This window comes from Rhinolophus sinicus, linkage group LG01 (genome assembly GCF_036562045.2).
Source record: "Rhinolophus sinicus isolate RSC01 linkage group LG01, ASM3656204v1, whole genome shotgun sequence".
Classification (NCBI taxonomy): domain Eukaryota; kingdom Metazoa; phylum Chordata; class Mammalia; order Chiroptera; family Rhinolophidae; genus Rhinolophus; species Rhinolophus sinicus.
The window spans coordinates 15,632,500-15,653,851 of NC_133751.1; the positions used below are offsets into that span (position 1 = coordinate 15,632,500).

Genomic DNA, 21,352 nt, shown 5'->3' on the forward strand with positions numbered 1-21,352 from the left:
AACAAACAAAAAACCCAAAACAAAAAACAAAAATAACACAACAAATAAAAATTAAAAAACAACAACAAAAAACACCTCTTTCTTTCAAGGAGAAGTAAATGGGTCGCCAGCCCCTTCGTTAGGTCCAGCTCCTTTCTCCTTTTGGTTCATTCTAAAGATAGAAATTCCAAGTTGCTCCTAGCTGCTTTTGACTGGGGAAAAAGGCTTTTGCTCTCTCAATAAGCAAAGAAATTCGATTTTGTTTAACCTTGTTCCCTTTCTCTTTCAGAAACACCTCCCCCACTTCTCCAAACCAAACAAAAACCGAAATGCAGCTAAAAACGCACCCCAGCAGCAGCCCTTTATACAACATCCCTGGGAGGCCTGCGGGGTTGGATGAGTCAAGCTCACGGGAACAGGCAGGTTGTGCTCCCGACTTTTCTGAAGCCCAATCGTCCTATGACTCACCTTTCCCCGCTCCTGCACCATCCCTCTCCTGGCCCCAGACTCTCCCTCCTACTGTTCCCCGGACCCAGCTGGCTGGCTGCCTGGGAGGCGTGCGGGATTCTGGGGGAGCTAGAGGCGCTGCACCTGTGGGCGCCGGGGCGCGGGCCCCAGACGGCCGGGGAGCGCGCGCAGCTCCCCGGCGGCTCCGCTAGGGGTCTCTCTCGGGTGCCAAGCGGGGTGGGCCGGATCAGCTGACTTGCCGGGCTCTGAGCCCCGCCGCCGCGCTTCTGCTCGGTCAGTTTCTTCGGCAGCGGTGAGAGCTACCACCCGGAGCAGCGCGATCGCGGCGACCACCAGAGACGGCGACGGTGGCACCGGCAGTGCAAGGGCGCGGCGGATTCCACTCGCACAGCAGCGCATTCGGTGCCCCGCGCAGGGTCGCGATGCTGTCCGGTTTGGCTCTGGTCCTACTGGCCGCCTGGACGGCTCGGGCGCTGGAGGTGGGTGCCGCGCTTCGAAATGGGTGGGGGGTGGGAGGGCAGGTGGGGAGCCGACCCGGTTACCAAGTCTTCCACCTAATCTAGAGAAGCCGGGGGCAATGGAGGGGAATCCTCTCCTCTCCGCACCCAACGCCCCCGCTTGCGGGCGCCCTGCGCATCAGCGCCTCCGGCCCTGCCCTGCCCTGGGGACGCGCGCTCCGGCCCTCGGAGAGGGAGCTGCCGAGGTGTCGGGCGCCGGGGTCAGCGACAGTCAGGGACGAGTAGGCGAGGAGGCGATCCTGAGCTCAGACCCTGACTTAGTCCGTGCCTCTCGGCCGGGGGCTGAGAACCTGGGGAGGCGAAAGACCTCCAGATGGGGGGAGGTGGAGGGAGCACGTGGGGAAAACGAAGACGCAGCGTCCCTGGATCCTGTCCCCGAATCTTAATCGCTACCTTTCCCTTTCTCTCGGGCCCTGGGGAAGAGGAGTCGGGTAACTCGGCAAACTGCCCCCATCCCCCGCTTCCCTTTGCCTTTTCCGCTGCATTTCACCTTCCCTTCGCAACCCCACCAGCACTTCCCTGCCAGATCTCCTCCGCCTTCCTCTTCCCGGCTGCTCGCGGCGGCCTTCTGAGTGCGACCCCTATGAGGGTCGCGCACCACCTTCCGCACGCAAACTTTGTATGTTTCTGCGACTCCCTTTTGTGTAAGTTCGAGAGATGGGAGGGGTCGGAGACCCACAGCCACCTCGTATCTTCCCCAACCCTGGACGTCCCAGGCATTCGCTCGCACCTTCAGCTTCTCCAGGAGAGGAAGAAGGGCTCCGGGAACAAAAGCCGCGATACCCCGCCCTTGCCAGCCCGGGACGCGATGGGCCACCAAGGCTCCCGCCCGACTCCCTTCCTGGCGCTGTGCGTCTGTCCCGGGGGGAGGGGGCGGCTGGCGCCCCGCTGGGGCCGCTCTGGAGGAGCCTCGGGGCTCCTCTGCTTTCCACCCCTTTCACCTCCGACGCTTGCTAATTCTGTGTTGGGGTGTGAAGTCCTTGGCGAGAAATACGCGGAGAGCGGGATGTGCAATGGAAAGGGCAGTGGCGGGTGGTGGGGAGGCACGAGCTCTCCCTTCCTGTGCATCAAAGGAGGCGTTTGTCTGATTGAGGCGCGGCCTCCTCACTGGCAGCGCTGGGCACTCTGATTTAGCCTTCCACTGGGGACGCGGGCTGTTGAGGAGGGTCCTCAGAGTCTTTTTTTTAAGGGTGCAGATAAAAGGATTGAATTGAGTGAAGATTAAGACGGAGAAGATGGCGCCTCTGCAGTGCAGCAAAGAAAAGCTGTATGGAGGCTGCAGCCTGGTGAAATCCACCCACCACTAGGTGTATAACAAGTCTTCCCCATTCAACTCTCGAACATGGAGCTAACACCTGTGCATAATGACTATTTTTTTTTTTAATCTAAAGATGCGTAGAAGTCTGCGTGACTGTCGGGACAGAGGAGGTTGTATTTTGCATCGGTGGGTTCCCGTCCGCTATTTTACCATTTGCAACCTCCCCTCCCCATTCTTTTTCCCCTCCTGTTCCCCTACCTCATGGTAGTTTTTCAAAAAAGCAATTTCCGGACAAGTGTTTTCCTGTAATTCCACTGAGGCTATACAGACTATCACACCATTACAGTTTTTTGTTCGCTAATTTACAAGGTCATTGAACTTTCTTCCCTTCTGCTTTTTTTTTTTCTTCTTTTTTTTTACCTGCACTTGGCTGGGGAATCACCTTAGGGCTAAGCTAGTTAAGAGAAATTGTTTTTAAGAGTTTGAAGAAGGCTTTCCACATTTAAAAAAATGCATTAGTTAAGGGAACTCTCATTTCTCTGATGACTTAAATTTACACCTACAATTATTTGTCTTCCTAATTACACATTAAAACACAAATTAAGTAATTAAAATCATCATAACATTTATATTTGAAGCTTTTGTCAAAACGTTAATATTTAACTTTTTTGAGCAATTATTTTTTTCTGTATAAAAAGGCGACGTGTAGGCATATATTCAGATTATTTTTTGGCCTTTTGAGTGCATTGCTTTACTCTTTCTGCCATCCTTTTGGACATTTTCAAAGGGCGGAGGTGAGATTTACATTAGTCCATTTTGTAATGCGCTGGTGGAATAGTGGGTAATTCACTTTAATGAGGTTTGAGGGGGATTTATCCAGCTGTATCTGTTCACTGGAAAGATGTAATCATGAGTTAACTGTCTTTTGTCAGGTTTAGAAAATAGGTCTGCTTTAAAAGCAGACTCTAAAAAAGAAACGAATATGGCAGTGATAATGGGGCCTCAGCTTTTGGGGGGAGGGAAGCCTTATTACCTGGGTTGATGATTTTGCTTGGTGTCCTGATAGAGTATGAGTTTAAAAAGCCCTGCCATTTATTTATTTAAACCTGATTCCTCTTAAGTTTAATTTTTCTATATTGGGGGTTTAACCTAATCACAATTATCTGCTTAGACAGTGGTGCTAATTCACAGGTTGTAGAATGGTACCCATACTGACTGGTACTGCCCTAAAGGCAGACACCTGCACACAGAATAGTGAAGCTCAGATTTGATGGTGATCTCTAAGGAGTTTCTTGCTAATCAATGGGAAGCCATGATAACCAGCAGGGCACACAAGCTTCTCTCTTGTCACCCGAACCAGCAGAGGCGCCTGATGGTACTTACGATGCTATTACGTACTACTACAGAGAACAACTCCAGAGAAAATAAAGATCTGTGGTTCTGATTAAGAAAATGAAAAGGAACACGCAACTAAATAGATCACAAAGTTAATTTAGGAATGTCTGATTGAAAAAAATGAAAAATAAATAACGTGATCTATTGAATACCGGTTTGAAAGAAAACAGGTTCATAAGACTTTCTCCCTGTTGCCAGCGGATCCCTATGTTATGTTACTGTTTATGGCTTACTAGAGACTTCTATACGGATATTTGTATGAAGATAAGGTTGGCAGTCATTCTAGAAATAAACATATCTATTATGTGCCTTTTATGCTTTTATGTGACCACTGAACTATCACTTAGGAAGCATAATCAGATTCAGTAGAAATTCGCATTGTTTCTGCAAATTTGATCTAGATGGGGAAATGTATTACCTTAAGAGACTTATAGAGCATCTATCGTTAATATATTTCTTTGATCTCTGCCTTGTTATGTCAATTACGAATACAAAGATAAACCTTATAAATGTACTTTACATGTAAAGCTCCAGGATGTAAGTTTTAGTTCCTATACACCTCATTGCTTTCCACCCTCACTCTCCAGCTCCCAGGAAGTTTGCAGAGTAAATAACACTGGCACATGATTAAAGAAGAAAATAGAAAGTGTTAAGTACCAAGAGGAAAATACAGATTAAGTGGAATTCTGAGTTGAAGCTAACTGTGTAAACATCTATATTTAAGGAATAAAGGAACAATAAGATGAGATAATCCTGGAAATTTTCCTGGTAGTTCATTTTCAGCCAGGTTTGTAAGTCATTTTATAGTATTTGTTTACACGCCTTTTTCCACCTTTTTCCTCCCAGACATACTCTCTTTCACTCGCCTGAGGGAGTGGGCATGGTCTTCATCTTTCCATTCCCTGGTTTAGAGCCAGGTGCAGATGAGGTTCTTAATCAATGAAAGATGAGCAAGTGTGGGATTTGATTTCATTAATCTCTGCATCTACTCATTAGGGACATTTTTATTGATCCTCTCTTTGGGCCAACCTCTGTCCAGCAGCTCTGAAGATATTGTGGTGAACAAAGACTTTTCCTTCATGAAGCTTCCAGTCTAGTGGGAAGACAGACCATAAAGAAATCCTTATAAACGTATGTTCATGAACAGATGCTGAGGTGGAAAGGAAAGGTGCAGGGTACATTCTGGAGAGGAGTAGGGAATTCGGAATGAGGAGTTGAGGGGCCGAAGGGAAGGTGCTAAAATGAAAGCAGGATCTGAGAGCTCTGTATCTTCCATAAGACCATGATTGAGGGAGGACATGATGACAAAAGTGGTTCACTGGGCAGCAACGAGGCGAATGGGGAAAATAAACTTTCATTTGGTTTTTTTGTTTCTTTGTTTTTTGCTGGTAGTTTTCTACCACTCTGTGTTGGACTCCACCATGAAGTGTTCTCCTAGTGGGATCCCACATACAAATGTATGGCGTGTGGGTTGATGCTAAAGACCATCTTATGCAAACCCTTGGAAGTGATGTCATGCTGTCATGCTGTCACCCTGTGTGTCACAGCTAATATACAGATACACCCTCCTGAGTGGCTGGAGGAAGCCCGAGGGGTGCCAGGTAGAGGAAGCTAAGGTGAAGCAATAGGCATGACCCCTGAATAAATAGCAAATGAAAGCAATTCAATGTCTATTTAATTTTTTTGTTACAAAAATAAAAAGCAAACAGTACCTAAACCCTCAAACTGACTTGCAAATGAAAACCATAATGAAGAGGGAAATGTTATGTAACTGTTTCTTCAGTTTAATGTTGATAGCTTAAGAAATAACCGTTTCGGTGAGGACACTAATGTTTTTCTTTGGGGAAAAAAATCTGGTGAATTTTCCTCTTCAGATTAATCCTTGTTAATAGTTAGGCTTTACTTGTATCTTTTAAGAAGTAGAAATCCACCAAAAACTGGATTAGAATGACTGCTCTAGGAATAAAGTAATTCATTTAAAAAAAATAAAAAAAAGCCTGGGCACATTCATCAATTATAGTTCAATGAAAAAGTGATGCTTGTTAAATTAGTTTGCTAACTCTTTGAAGTGAGGTGGCTACAGAGGACTCAGGTTCATATGTGTGAAATCTTGCAATAGGGAGCTATGAGGCCATTTTATTTAAATTTAGTTTGTGTGGCTACATTTTGAAAAAACATGCTGTACAGATTTAGCTTGAACTTTGCTAGGATTATAGTATTTTATGAAAGAAGGCAGTGGTTGAAATGGGGAAGATGAGAGGTATTTTTAGAAGCTCAGCTCTGTGGAAAGTGGTGGAATTGTTCCCACATTTGTTATGTTGATTTCACTACCAGCTGATGTGAATTTCTCACATGTTCAGGGAAGATAGCATCCCACCCTGATCAAGAACCTGAACTAGGCCAAGATTGCCTGGGCTTAAATCTTGGCTCTGACCCTTTTAAGCTGTTGACTGTGGGCTACCTCTGTGCCTCAGTTTTTTCTTACGTAAAATGGGGACAATGTTTCTGGTTGTTAAGGACAATTGAGTTAATATATGAATATGTAAAATGCTGGAAATAGTACATATACGTAACACAGTGGCACCTTGTAAGCACTGTGTATTAGTTACTACACTATATATGGTGATTATGATGTAAAATGAATGTATTTAAGTCTCACACATAGTTGAAAGTTAAAAATCTATGATTTTTCACTTGACTAGCTAAGACTATTACAGGAAATTAGCAGTTTGTTCTTTATAAGAACAAATGAATTTGGTATAAATTTTACAATGACATACCAAAGATGTAATTTTTTAGAATATGTTATAAAATTTTATTTATTAAATATATTTTTCTATTTCAAATTGGCTTTTTGTAAAACAAAGTAATTTGTCCTTATTGAAAAATTTAAACAGCACAGAAATGTGTAAAAAGCATAAGCAGTTTTTTTACGCAAATGAGAAAGATCTGTTTTAAATGTGTGCATACTGGCAGCTTGCCACAATGTCTAATATTGAGCTAGTTTATTTGCTGGCTCGATGATTAACTCAGCTATTAGTTCACTGTCAGCTATGTGCAAGGAGCTGTGAACAAGCTTGGTTCAGTTTTCAGCAAAACCTTTTCTAGAAAAATGAATAAACAAGTTTTGCCAATCTGGGCAGAAATGGAAGATTTCAAATGCCAGCAAAAGGATGTTTGGTCTTCAAATGGAAGCTTGAAATGATCTTCATCAGAGTACGAGGAAACCAAAAAGCAGACTGCTTGAGAATGCAGCATTTGTGTAAGAAATCTGTTTCCAAAATAAAATGAATGATACTACCAGTCAGATAGATGATGGCTATCACATCTTTAAAACTTGGTAGTGATCTACTGCTTAATTAAAAGCCTACTTTTAAAAATCAGCATATTTTTCTCATTATAAAAGAAGAGCTTTTTCCATTTCAATTTCAAAATTAGGCTAAGGATATTTGAGAGCACACAAAATTGGTGCTACTGTGGTTGAAGTATGTGACACATTGAAGAATCAATAAGCAAAGTCCCAAGGAATCTATGTGGGCTTTTGTTAAACCAGTTTATGTATTTATCCCTGTCCTGCTGAATCAAAAAAACAGGGTTCAAGTGGGAGGATGTAATTAGTATTTTGGCCATGTTTGGAATAAGCATTTTGATCAGAGTAGATACAGTGAGAACGAATGACATGGTATAACAACTGCATGTATAAGGGTCAATGAGCAGAGGCAAGGAATACAAGATAAAGGGGAAAAACAGCTTGTTTTATAGATGAACAAATTCTGGAATTCTGAAGGTCTTGTTAGTGATGGGTCCCAAACAGTGTTTGTATCTGTTAATCTCCAGATGGTCTCTTTTTATTTTTTTCTTCCCAACTTGAGATGATTTTTAGCTGAGAAATTCAATTGAGCAAGAAAAGTTTTGGGTTTTTTTGTTTTGGTGATTTAGTTTGTTGATATGAATTTGTTCTTTGCCTGATTCTCTTTCTTAGGGAATCTAATAATTTGTCCTGTACACTCAATTCACTTCCATAGAAACACTCATACTATCTTCATTGAAGAATGTAAGGCATCCTTAGAGATTAACACATTATTTTTCAGCCTTAAAGGATACTTACGAGAATAAGTGATCTGCTATATCAGGAAAAGTCATTTGTGTTAAGTGAAGAAATGCATTATTACTCTTGTTGCTTTGTTAAATTTCAAAGCTTTAATGACTGTAATATAGTTTGACCCTGTGGAGACATTTTACCAGAAGAAAAATAATAATAGGTTTAATCCCACCCTTGAGCTAGATTTGTGTGCTTTAGACTTGACCTCTTCCCCGCCCCCCCAGTTACCACAAACTCATTTGTTCAGTTTTTCCATGTCTGCACATGCTTGATTACAGTAAAATTAATGAGGCAACATAATTCTTTGTTTCTAATCAAAAATAAAATAGTATTGTCTATTCAGGCTTGATCAGTCCAAAAAAGGACTGTCTATATCTGCTCTTACTATTGAATGAATTTTCAAAAGCATAATTATTGTTTTTATAAATAACACCACTCAGTTATTGTGTAATGGAATTAATAGGCACACATGATAAAGATAGGTATGCACTATTTCTTAACCATATTTATTGACTTTTTTCATCTTTCAAAAAAATCTGCATTTACTTTGAAGATTGAGCCTTTAAAATGAGGTAATTTTTAAAAAAATTAGCTTAACTCTTCAGAGACTAACATTAAAACCTATCATGTGAAAAGTGGTATTTGAAAACAAATATTCTCAATACTGATTCTCTTAATTGCTTATTATGGTTTGTTTAAAACAAATAGTTCTGTCATTGCAGTACATATATTGGTTTGAAGATGTAAGTGATGAGGTCTTAAGAAACTCATAAAAACTTGCAAATATGCAGATTAATCATTCTAAGAATAATTTATTCACAGGTAACTTACATATTAAATTATTTAGCAATTTAAAATTAAAATCAAATTTCTATAGAAAAGTTACTAGCTTACTTTCATACACAGAGAAACCTAGATTTTTATGGGCACACCCAGAAAAGAAGTTTACTCCTTCATTTAACAAATATTTCTGAGGTTCCCTGCCCTCGTGGGAGCTTACAATATATAGTGAGGGGCAGACAGAATGAATAGGAAGGAAGGGGGGACTTGGAAAATATTAAGTTGGGTAAGGGGTATGCTATGTGCAAATTTGTTGTGGGTGTGATATTTTATGTGGTAGTTCCCCTGATTTGGTCACTTCCCAAATGTGAACTTAGATATCTGGAGGAGAGAACCCTATATTCACTGTGATATAAAAGCATAACTGAGACAGGGGTCTATGGAATGGTTAAATAGTAAAAACAAAATTGGTGAGGGAGAGAAGTTAATATTGATCACAAGCTGTTTCCTATAATTTATTGTATTACCACAATGCCTTACATTTACAACATAGTTGATAAATATTTTTGGTGACTATGCTAGAAATTTTATATTGATAAAGAATTATGTGTTTGATTCTTGACAGTTGAGTAAACTTCTCTTTACAGATTATGAATGACTTCCAACTCCAAGCCTAGAGAGAAAATTAATGCCTTTTAAATATGATTAATTTTTTTCAGCCTTTCCTACAACATTTTATTGTGAGATTTTATAAATGCTGTCAATAATTTAATAATGATCAGTCATTTGCAGCTGTTTATTTCAGAAATGCCTCCTTGAAATAGTTCATCAATCCTCTGATTGTTTGAGACACTTTCAATTGAGGGTGCCTCGAAATGATTTTGTTTGAATAAGATAGTGGAGTTTAGAAAGAAACATTGTGTATTGGACTTAAATTGAATGGCTATCAAAATGAAAATTTCATTATCATCATTTTTCAGTTTGCTGCTTTTTTTGCCTTTTTACGCCAATGTTTACTATTTACTTTAGCATGAACCAGGATCAAAATTGGCCCTCTAAGAAAATAATTAAATTCTGTTACTTCTGTTCTCTAGAAAAATTGTACTTTTCAAGTTCAAAGGTTTGAAGCCAGTGCCACTATATGCTATTAACTTGATAGGCATTGAAAAGCTAGTGTTTTCTCAGGCTCCTTTTTAATGTTTTCTGTTGTTAAATCCTCTTATACCATAGAATCCAGAAAATTTAAATCCAATAAAAAGAAGTCAGTTTTTAAAATCATCGAGTTGTTTTGTGTTGGGGAGGTTCTTGGCTAACTGATAGGATGTTTGACTGTAAAGGCAATTTACAATATCGCTGTTAGTTTGAGCAATCGTGAAGGGATCTGCTTTCAAGAGTACATTTGTGACAAAATTGCAGTTTTGGGATCACTGCATACTTGTTCAGTGAAGTATGCGAGGAGGAAATCCTCTGAGGCTAGTCATGTGACTGGATGGCTGGAACAAAGTAGAAGCAAAGGCTGCTAGAGGGAGTGTCCTTAAGACAGCCCAAGTCCCAGGAACTGGGGACAGAGTAATTTGTCAGCATGGCCATTCAGAGAGATCCAGGACAGATAATGAAGTTTGTTGCAGGGAGAGCATCCTTAATCAACAAGATAGGATGCAGACCTATCTTGTTTCCAGGCAATTCTTTTCCTTGACTGCCTTTGCCATTTGAATATTTCACTTCACTTTGGGGGGTTTGGATGCAAAGGTCAAATTTGCACCATTGCAAATTTTCTCTATTGTAAGGGCACAGGTGGGAAGTATTCAGTTTGTTGGGAGTATTTCTTGTGTGTGTATGTGTTTTTAGTTGTATTTACTAATTTCACAAATAGCCAATAAAGAGATGAGGAAAAAAAAAGAAATGTTAGTGTAAGTTGTTGTTGTTTTTTATTTTCTGGAGAAAAAAAGATACTGGTTACAATAGCCTTCTAAAATTTTATTACATTATTTGTACTTATTTAAAAGTTTGACACATGACCCCATTGCTTGTTTGCTCATTCATCTGAGTGGCACACAACATAACATAAACCCAAGCCCAGAGATCAGTTCTTCTATTAGCAGATAAGGGGAAAGGTTAATGAAGGATGTTTAATTGGGTATTTGAATTATGTGTTCCTCGGTTCTGCTTTTATTTCAAGTTTTCTCAGGGCATTTATGATTGACTTCTGTGGTATTGACACTGATTTGGAATTATGGTTTTTTTTAATTAAATTTATTTGGGTAACATTGGTTAATAACATAAATTTCAGGTGTACAACTTTATAGTACAACATCTATATACTCCATTGCTTGTTTTTTTTATTATTGTTAATTTATTATCTCACTATATTTTTCTCCCCCTTACCTTGAATTTTTAAAAACCTCATTTATTTTATTGACACATACTGTATGCCTTCTGTATTTCAATTTCAGGAGTCTTGCTATGTCGGTGGGGCTTTGAGTAAATAGAGAAGTAACTCAGTTTGTGCCTTAAAGGATTTTGTAGCCTGTTAGGGGGAGAAAGAAATGCAGAAATAATTAGGCATACTGTGCCGAAGGCTACAATGGAAGAATGTACGAAATCTTCATAGAGAAGGCAGGCAGCATTTAAACTAGTTTTCAAGGATGAGTAGAGCTTAACTGGAGCTTTCCTGACAGAAAACAGTGAAGGTACAGAGATTCAAAAGGGGAATCCATGGGAATGTGGGTGGGAGAGATGGTGTGGAGACTGTAGGAGATTAAGTGCTTTGGATGCCTGGATGAGTTTGAACTTCACTTTCCCAGCAATGGGATACTTTTCAATGTTCCTACAGTGGGGTTAGCCATTGATGACAATGGTTCAGTCAGTTAGGTTTAAGAGACTGCAGAAGTACTTCTCAGTGTCTTCTTATTTTCATTAGCAGGATGATATCACGTAGCTGCAAGGGAGGCTGGTACATGTGGGGTATTTGCTGGGAATATTGCCACCAGGAATACATTCCAGGTACTGTTCTGAAGGATAAAGGAGAGGTTAAGATATTGGGTGACAACTGGCATTCTGGGATGTAGAGGAAAATGGGTAGATTGATAACCGTTCTGAACCAACCAAAGGAAAAATTCCCCATGAGTAATTAGAGTAGGTTTTTGGGATTTGCCCACTTCTCCTTTTCTACTAGTTAAGTATATATGAAGCACTTCTTTGGAGAGTGATAGAGGAGGAGATGGGGAATGCTTTTTTAATTTTTATGGCAGGAACACCCAAGAGCTGAGCCTTTACTCATTGTACCCAAGATGGTTTAGATTTGTGTCCTGGGAAATGCTTCCAATCAGAATGATGGAAAAAGGGATCATTCTACTGGCTCTGTGGACAGTAATGGCAGTGTCAGTTTTCTTTCCCTGCTTTTAAACTTATCTTTCATTTGATCTTGAGACTTCCCTAAAGCAACTCTGTTGTGCTTGTCCTTTGAAAGGAATAGCAGATAAAAACAAACTTTGAGGTTTTTAGGAAAGCATGGTATTGAGAACCTCTTGTGAGCCAGATTTGCCTACCACGTTCAACTTCTTTTCTGTTGCCACATAGCCTTTCAAATATGTTTATGTGCACCTGTGTTATTAAAACAGAATGGAAAGAAATATGGGAAAGAGAAAAATAACCTTAATATATTTACATCAGTAAAAATGGGACTGCCGTTTAAAAATTCATTGCTTGTCTATTTTCTTATTCATTTCAATTATTCTAGAAGTGGTCAAATGAAGGTATTTACCATAAAGTATGTGATGAAATAAAGATGTGGGAAAAACCTGGCGTCCTAAGCAGGCTTGATATAAAATCATCAACATTAGGGAGTGTTTGGAGTTTATAGTACCTCAAGATTTATTTAGAATGTATCCCAGTAGTTTGACATATTGCACATAATTCTATCAAAAAGAAAATGTCTAAAATATCATGGTTGCTCAAAAACTGCTCTTGGCTTTATTACCTGAATTATTTCTTTTTGAACCCTTCGTTCTCTTTAAGAATAATCAAAAGCTTAGTTCAAGTTTGATCACCTTAAATCTTGGCATTTCTTTCTTTCCTTTTTTTTAAAAATATTTTGAAGTATCTGTCAAGAAAATATTTTATCTTCTCTTTTCTAGATACTGTCTTCAGAAACATAGGACGATTTATGTGTCTGGAATAGTTGTTGGTTGATAATGAGAAAGTGTAACCAATATTTGTTTGAATCTGTATTTCTATTACTTGGTCATATTTTGAAATTATAATTTTCCCCCTAAAAAGGGTAAGTGGTAAATATATCATGTAAGTTTAAAGAGATTAAAAATTATATTAGAATTTGAAAATATAAGAAAATTGTGTTCTTTAATTCCTGCATAATTTTCTGATGGTCATATAGTTTATCTAATTTGATAAGCTTTTAAAAAAATTCCTAAGAACATATATTTTATTCTAAATTTTGTTCTGCTTTCATATTTCTGAAATATTTGACATAATTACTGGCCATAATTGAAGACCATTTTGAAATGGGTGTGCCTTTAGTTGTCTCTGGATTGCAGAATTAGCTTGCTTTATTGACTTTGGTAGTTGATTTTTGTAGGCAATTAGATGTACGCCTTTATTTAAGAATACCTAATTGAAAAAGTTGGCAGTTCAAGAATATGTTCAGAGAATACCTGAGTATTCACTCTGGACTTACCTGAATCTTATAAATGTTTTATTGGTTCTATTCACAGTCTGTAGTATTTCTAGGTAAACAGGCTCTCCAGAAACCATCTCTGCTTCTCGGATCATTTAAAATACATTAAATAAATTGATATAGACTGCAATAATTAGTGGAATAGTTTCTAATTAGAAATCAGTGAATCGTAGTTCATCCATGCAAGTTCATTTTAGTTGTCCCTATTAAATACAAAATGAGCTTTTTTTAAATAAAAAAGGATTGTAGTCATCTTTATAAAGTAAACTATATTATTGTTTTAAATGTATATTCAATTTAAAGGAAACCAAAAACAGCATACAAGTGCCTGTATAATGGTACATACATTTAAGATTATGTTTAAAACCCACAGTTGATAATTAGCTTTTAGTCCCAGAGTAAATGAAGTGACATTGATTATTTTTAGGTCCACTGTTATTTGCTATTGATTCATTATTGGCGAGTGAAATAAGAGAACAAAGGCACGGCTTTGAAAGAAATGATGAGCTCTAAGCCCTAATGGAGGAGAGCCAGGGAATGGCAGTGTTCCATTCAGATGCTCTTTCGATGTCATTTCATCACAGAATTCCTCTGGGCTTCACTTAATGCCCGGGCCCGACTCTAAAGCAATGTTGTCCAATAAAAGTATAATGGGACCACGAATGTAATGTAACATTTTCTAGTAGCCACATAAAAGAGTGAAAGAAACCAGTGAAATTAATTACCTATGCTTTATTGTACCCAGTAAATCCAAAATATTATATCAGCATGTGGTCAGTATAAAAATGGTTCGTGAAATATATTACGTTCTTTTTTTCCCCTCTATTTTATGTCTTCAAAATCTTACCCATAGAGCATATTTTAATTTGGACGAGCTACATTTCAAGTACCCAGTCACCACATGTGGCTAGTGGGTACCATGTTGGACAGTGTTGCTGTGGAAGGGCTGACTCAGCCTACTACTGTCTATGAAAACAATCAAGGTTTTGGAGCAGGTAGCAGCCACGAGACCCTTCTAAGCCCCCTCATTTTGCAGATGAACTAACTAGGATTTAGAGACGTTGAGTTGCCCAGTATCAGTAGAATATTAAGGGTCAAAGCCCAGTCCCTGTCCTCTGACCTCCAGTTTCTTTCTTCATCACCCTCATTCTTCCTTTTTCAGTTCCATGTTGCTGTGTCCATTTCTATATGTACTAATTCTAGGTGGTTGCTCTCAGTTAAGCATTGGGACAGGTGCCTTAACAAAATGGGGCCCACTGGAGAAGGCATGGCCTGATCTGCACAAAACTGTGGGGCCGGGTAAGATTATCGGGCATATCTATTATGGAATCTCTCCATGGAATAGTAATAGGAGATGATACTGGGTCCAGTGATCAGTTTGTCTGTTTTTGGTGTGGGCACTATTGGAGTAGGAGTTGAGGGTCTCCCTTTGGGACCCAGGGTGTGTGACCAGTTGAAATGTCAGCGGCCCACTGAAATAAAAGATCGATAAGACCTTACTGTACACATTTTGTTGTGTGTATGAGATCTATTCTGGGAACACTGCCGTTAAGCTTTGTTTTTGTTTTTGTTTTCAGAAGGCGGCCCGAGTGTGCCCATAGTTCTTACCCAATTATACTTAAAGTATGATAACTTTCTGACAGTTTAAGCCCAGTGTGCTTCTGGCATGTTATTTTCAGAATGGAAGCAAATGTGGAAAACTTTCCTCCTGTCCTGGTAGATTGGAAAAGGCAGGGATTGGTGTGCTCCTGGGATCACTGCTGCTGTAAAGTATTTGTTTTACCATATAAAAATGCATGATGGGTGAACTTTTATCGTGGCACGTTGTTTTTCAGTTCATTCCTAAAATATTTATCAGCCTGGATGTTGTAGATTGTGTAAGAACAGTTTGAAGTGAGTGTAAGTTGAGTCATATGGCTTTGACTTTAGTGATTTTAGATTTATTGTTAAACTTAACAATGTTTCTATTTAAACCGTAGGGCTTCTCTTCTGTAGCTGGGCTTTACCAACCAAGTCACTATTGATTTTTAATTAAGCATGTATTTCATATTCTATGATGAAAATAATTGCATTTTGCAAGTGCTGATGTGTGTGAAATAGTTGGAGGATTCACAGCTTGCAGGAATGAGTTAAAAGTACAGGGATGTCGGTATTACCTTTGACAGTTGTATATTATACTTAGAAAAAAAATCACTTTTAAACTTAAAAAGTCCACCGTAATCTTTCCAGCAGTTTCCCTATATTTTTCATAGTTAATATAACCAAGAGAAACAGAAATTTAGAGCTTTAAAATGTTTGGGAATGTCATTTTTTAAATGATATTTAAGTTAGATTATATTTAAGTTACATTTTTTTGAATTAGAAAAGTATTATAAACGCTTTGTAGGTAGCCTAGAGAAAATATGAAAACATGCATAATCCTACCACCCACGAATATCTGTTTTATGTCATTTTTAAAAGGGTTTTTGAAATCTGTAGGTTCCATTTTATAGCCTGCATTTTATTTCTTAACACTAAATCTCATGCCATTCTAAGCTCTTTGTAAATACAATGTTTAATGGAAGTTTGAATCTGTTTAGGGCAATGGGAGTTACTGTGTTTCCCCCAAAATAAGACCGGGTCTTAATATTAATTGTTGCTCCAAAAGACGCATTAGGGCTTATGTTCAGGGGATGCCATCCTGAAAAATCACGCTAGGGCTTATTTTCCCGTTAGGTCTTATTTTCGAGGAAACACGGTATATAATTGTTGATGTGTGATTTTTATTTGGCATTTCCAACCTGTGTTAGACTGAAAGTAGTGATGTAGGGAAGGATTGTGTGACAAATGCCTGTTACTATTTTAAGTATTTATTGAGTGATCAAAATTGTGGCTCTCAAGTTAGTGTTTAACATGGCAGCCCTTCATCTATAATGTAATATTTAAAGAAAACGAGATGAACAGAAACCATAGAGATGAACAAAGATTAATAGGGAAAACCTGATTTAGTAATTCAAACAATTTGGCCTCTTATTTAGTATAGTTCCATGATCACTTGTGTCGGAAGAAGTTTGAGTGTAAGAAGTGGTTAGACTTGATGGGCACAGGTAGCCAGGCTTGAATGTGGATGTCAGTGAAATCGTGATTTTAGTTGACGGGAGACATCCCATGGGAGCATTAATTCGGTTATGTGATTACACAGATATCGATAAAGCACCCTCCTTTCCCTGCTATTAAAGTCACTCCTGATTTTATGTGATGAAAGCAGAAGTCAGAAACATAGGAAGTTCCCAAAGGTAAGAAACGTTAGTTCACAAAAAGAACAAGATTTATCTTTATATTTCTCAAGGTGTGATGAGATGCCACTTGCATAGATCCCTTTGTAGGGTTGTAGAGCCCATTCAGCCAGATCCATATCATCTTTGATTATTAACTGCCCTTTACATGGTCAGATAACCAGTTTTATACTCTATTTCCTATTACCGGTTTTGGGAGCAAACAGTATATTGACTATTTATTCTTTACTTGCTTTAAATAAATACAATACTGTAACTATATAGATAATAAATGCCATGCTCAGAAGCCCCTTTTTTTTCCCCCTTTGTCTTCTCATGTATCCACAATTTACTGTTCTTTATTCAGATAGAATATAATCTCTCAGGCCTAGTTGCTTTTTGGGGGCTTTCACTTCTTTTCTCTGAAGCTCCCCTCCCACCCCCTCAGGTAAAATATTAACATCATCAAATTTTATGTCTTTTCTCCTGTTGACCTGTCTTTTGTTAATTTGCATGGCCCCAGTTCTGAACCTAAGACATTAGAGGAAAAACTTTTTGTCCTCTCTTGTAAGTGTTCAAGCTGGAAGGACTAATACGTGCAAAGGCTATGAGGTGGGAGCATGGTAGGGTGTCTGAGGAAGTACATGAACTGTTACAGTCATCCCATTATCCGTGTACATAATTTATTAATGAGTGTTCGCCTTGATGAATCATTTATAAAAACTAATGCTAAGTGTCTTCCATACTGAATTTACTCAGTCTTGGAGAAGAATGTGTGTTGTAATCAAGAGGAATTTATGGAAGGCATTCTGTATTCTAAACATTTAAAAGAACTCTGAGAGTATATAATGATTCATTTTTGCCTCTGTATTTTAAAAATTTTTAGACGGAGAATTACTGACTTACAGTTATTATAGATTTGTTATGGTTTTCTTGGTCCCAACTGAAAAAACTTGGATTAGACACTTGGCAGTCGATCATGTCATATTGAGATTTATTAGTTCTGGAATAAACACCTCTATTTCTGGCATATGTAAAAATAGAGGCTCTCTTGGCTTTTGTAATAATAATAATAACAATAACAACAACAACAATAATAATTTTAAAACAAGTATAAAGCTCTTTCTAAGAGCCAGGCACTGTGTGAAGTGTTTTTCCTATATCAAGAGCAGCCTTTATGGTAGCTACTTTTACCTCATTTCATTTATTATGGGTTTTTTGGTCCCAAAAAATCTGGTCAAGAGTATCAGCTGGGAGGGAGCTCACAAACCAGCTTTAAACTGTTGTCTTCCATGTCCATACACTCAACCACTTATCTCTCCTGGCTTTAGCAAAATGAAATGACGGGTGGACTTTGGCCAGTGTTTCCTCTTGGCCTGCGCAATTAGCTCCTTGAGGAAGCAAGCCATTAATTACAGTGGCTGCTTGATAAGAAATAAGAGTAAATATTAGGGCTTCAGTTCTGACTGCCCCCCTCCCTCCAGACTCATCGGCAGGAACTTCCAGATCACTGATGTTTCTATCTCTGTACGCGGTGCCTCCCCTCCCCCACTGATACCCCCACTCCTGCCATCCAATCCCATTCCTTCCCTTTCTCTCAACCCCAAATAAAAGAATCCAGACTGTAGATGTTGGAGTCACTCAGCTCTTGGATTTGAGTTACAACTCTTTCAATTACTTGAGGTATGACCACAGGAAAATGACTTGACTTCTCTAAACCTAAATGTCCACATCTAAAAAATGTTTGTAAATAGGTTCGTCTGGAGAAAAATTGAGTTAAGAATAAGACACAAAGCCCAGAGCCTGGCCCTGAATGAATAATGGCTCTGCTTTTCATTTGAAGCCTCTTTGTAACATCCCTTCTTGGACCCTTCAGAACCGTCCTTGATGTTCAAGTGGACTCCACTTTACCGCTGTGAAAATGCAAAGGCTGGGGAAGAGGCCTCGCGGCCTATGGCACTGCACTACCTAACTTCACATTTCAGTGCTATCAGATGGCGGGAAGGCTTTAGCATCTCAACATTTCATCGATAACACTTTTGATAATCTGAAACCAGGAATGACTTAGTTTAAAAAAAAGTTCTGCATAAACTTTGTGGTCTGGTTGTTAGAGTTTAACATGTCTTTGGAACCAGAAGCAAAACCACTTGGAAAGGAATCTAAAGAATGCGGATCCAGGATGCAGCTCTCCAGCTCCTTAACTTTCCTGCCCCTCCTTGGCATTTTCAGCAGTGACCCTGCACAAGTGACAGCCTTGGCTGTTTGCACCAGCTGGAGACAGCTACAAAATTCCTGGTTGCTATCTTTCAAAGACCTCTGCTAACCTCTTCGAAAACAAAGAGATTGTTTACTGTATTTCAAAGGGGAGTGGGACGGAGGTAACAGATCTTTTCTGAAGGGATGCCTGGCTTCTAGCATCACAGACAGAAGCTTCCTGAAGGGTAGTACACTGGACTTACCTGTCCTGGACCTGCTCAGAGGGCATTGACTGTTTACATTTTATCAGTTCATTTCTAGTCACAGTTTATCAGTGTGACTAGACATTTTATCAGTTTTTCTACTCATTCAGACATTAGATGCAGGAGAAAGTCACCATGTACCTTTGGTGGTTTCCAGTGACGGTTACATTTCATTAATTCACAAAGTGTGAATTGAATGGAGCTGTCTGTTTTTTGTTTTGGGGAGATTTTACTTTGGGGTGGGGAGTTAGACTGGATGGGGGAGGAATCGAATTTTTCAAGACAAACCCAAGAGACGGCTGGGGTTTTTGATGTTTTGATTGTAGAAGGATAGACTTTCCCTCTTCTCCATTTCTTCCCTCTGACCTGGCATGTGGAAGGCCCTATCAGGTGTTAGTCTTTGCGATCCTGTTACATCCCTACATCCTGTTGCTGCATCCAAGTGCTTTGAGGCCGACTTAACACGGATTAATTTAACAGTTGCTCTGTGAAAACAGATGCTCTCTGCTGGTTATTTCTGATAAATTAATCAAGCCATATAACAGTTATTTATCTTCTGTAAGAAGTCACATCTTCCTGTGAAGCTGTAGACTGGTAAAGTAAAACTAAAATGCGTATGACTAAAATTAGTGTTTTATATTTAAAACCCTTTGCCTCAGACTTATTATGACATACTCCTTTATTGAATTTGTAGTCAGGCGCTTATTTATAAAAATAAGGCTTAGCTAAAGGGTAGTGTTCAAATGTTATAACAGTCTTTTGGCAGTTTGACCTTTCACAGTAGCTCAATAAATATTTTTTACACTGAGAAAAGAATTATTTAACATTTCTGTGCTAGCAGGATGTCAAGAGAATTCAGAATCTGGATGCAACAGATGAGACTCCAGATAGAAACATGGAATCCTACTGATATCTCAGGGAGGCAGCGCTACAGGGAGGAATGTTTATAAGTGGAACAGACACTCAGGAAAATTATAATAACACAATTATTTAAAGTCATCTGAGAAAATCCTTAGGTGAGAATAGCCAGGAAAAAAAACTCTAACCAAAATGTAATGATATGGAAACTAAAACTGCGTAACACATGTAAAGACAACTCGGGACAAAATGCAAGTCTTGAAATCAACTTGTACCTATATTGAAAAAGAGTGCAGGATAAAGGTGGTTTTCCACATTAGAGAGGGAAGAGATAAAATATCACTGAATAGTGTTAGGCTCTCTGTCCATAGAAAAAAGCTGGATGATTATTTATAATGAGTCTGTAACAAAGGGCAAATGTCTTTATTCCACAAAGTGTTCTTACAAATCAATTAAAAATACTAAATATGAACATCTTAAGAGAAAAATGAGTGACGCATTTAAAAAATCTTTTATCATGAAAATAATTAAAACACATACAAAACACAATAGTATGATGAATCCCCAGGTACCTATTACCCAGTCTCAGAAATTATAAATTTATACCAACTTTGTTATCTATTATTATCTTGTTGTATCTGTAAATACCTCCTCCCCCCATTCTCTTTTTCCTCCTGGGTTATTTTGAAATAAATTCAATCTTACAATTTTATCCAAATGTACCGTGTTTCCCTGAAAATAAGACCTAGCCAGATAATCAGCTCTAATGCACCTTTTGGAGCAAAAAGTAATATAAGACCTGGTCTTATTTTACTATAATATAAGACCAGGTATAATATAATATAATATAATATAATATAATATAATATAATATAATATAATATAATATAATTAATATATAATATCGGGTCTTATATAATATTATATAAGACTGGGTCTTATATAATATGTAATATAATATGTAATATAATATAATGCAATATAATACTTGGTATAGTACAATGTAATACTGGGTATAATATAATATAATATAATGTAATACTGGGTCTTATATTAATTTTTGCTCCAAAAGACACATTAGAGCTGATTGTCCGGTTAGGTCTTATTTTCGGGGAAACGCAGTATTTCATTATGAGACTCTAAAAGAAAATAAATGAACCAAAAAAAGCTCAAATAACTTAACAGGTAGTATTCAGAAAAAAATAGACATAGCCAGTAAATTTATGAAGGTGCTCAATCTCATTAGTAATCAGGGAAATAAAAATTAAAACAGTGAGATAACATTTTTTAACCATTGATTGGCAGAGACTAAACAGTCTTGCCAGAGTTGGCAAGAATGTGAAGAAACACATTTTCTTCTACTGCCAGTGGCACAAAAAATTTCAAGAGCTGTTGTTCAAAACTTATGTGCATAGATCTCAACTTAGCAATTCTAGGAATTAATATTGTGGTATACTGTATAAGTGCCCACAGGTGAGGACCTTATTAGAGCACTACTTTTATCAAGTAAACAGGTTTTTTTTCACTGTTTGTGCCTAACGGGAGTATTATGCCATCATAAATTTAAAATAGTGTTAAGTGACAAGGA

General features: G+C 38.4%; 1 protein-coding gene across 6 annotated transcripts in view; it reads left to right on the plus strand.

The window, feature by feature from the left end:
• The first annotated feature begins 343 nt into the window (after positions 1-343).
• Positions 344-21,352, plus strand: part of APP (amyloid beta precursor protein) — a 244,591-nt gene continuing 223,582 nt past the window's right edge. For 3 of the 6 annotated variants that reach the window (XM_019729864.2, XM_019729867.2, XM_019729869.2), the window contains exon 1: positions 692-926. In XM_019729864.2, the coding sequence (XP_019585423.1) occupies positions 870-926 (57 nt within the window). In that variant the 5' untranslated portion in view covers positions 692-869. Of the gene's footprint in view, positions 927-21,352 lie in introns of all 6 variants that reach the window. The other 3 variants (XM_019729868.2, XM_019729863.2, XM_019729865.2) reach the window with 3 other exon arrangements.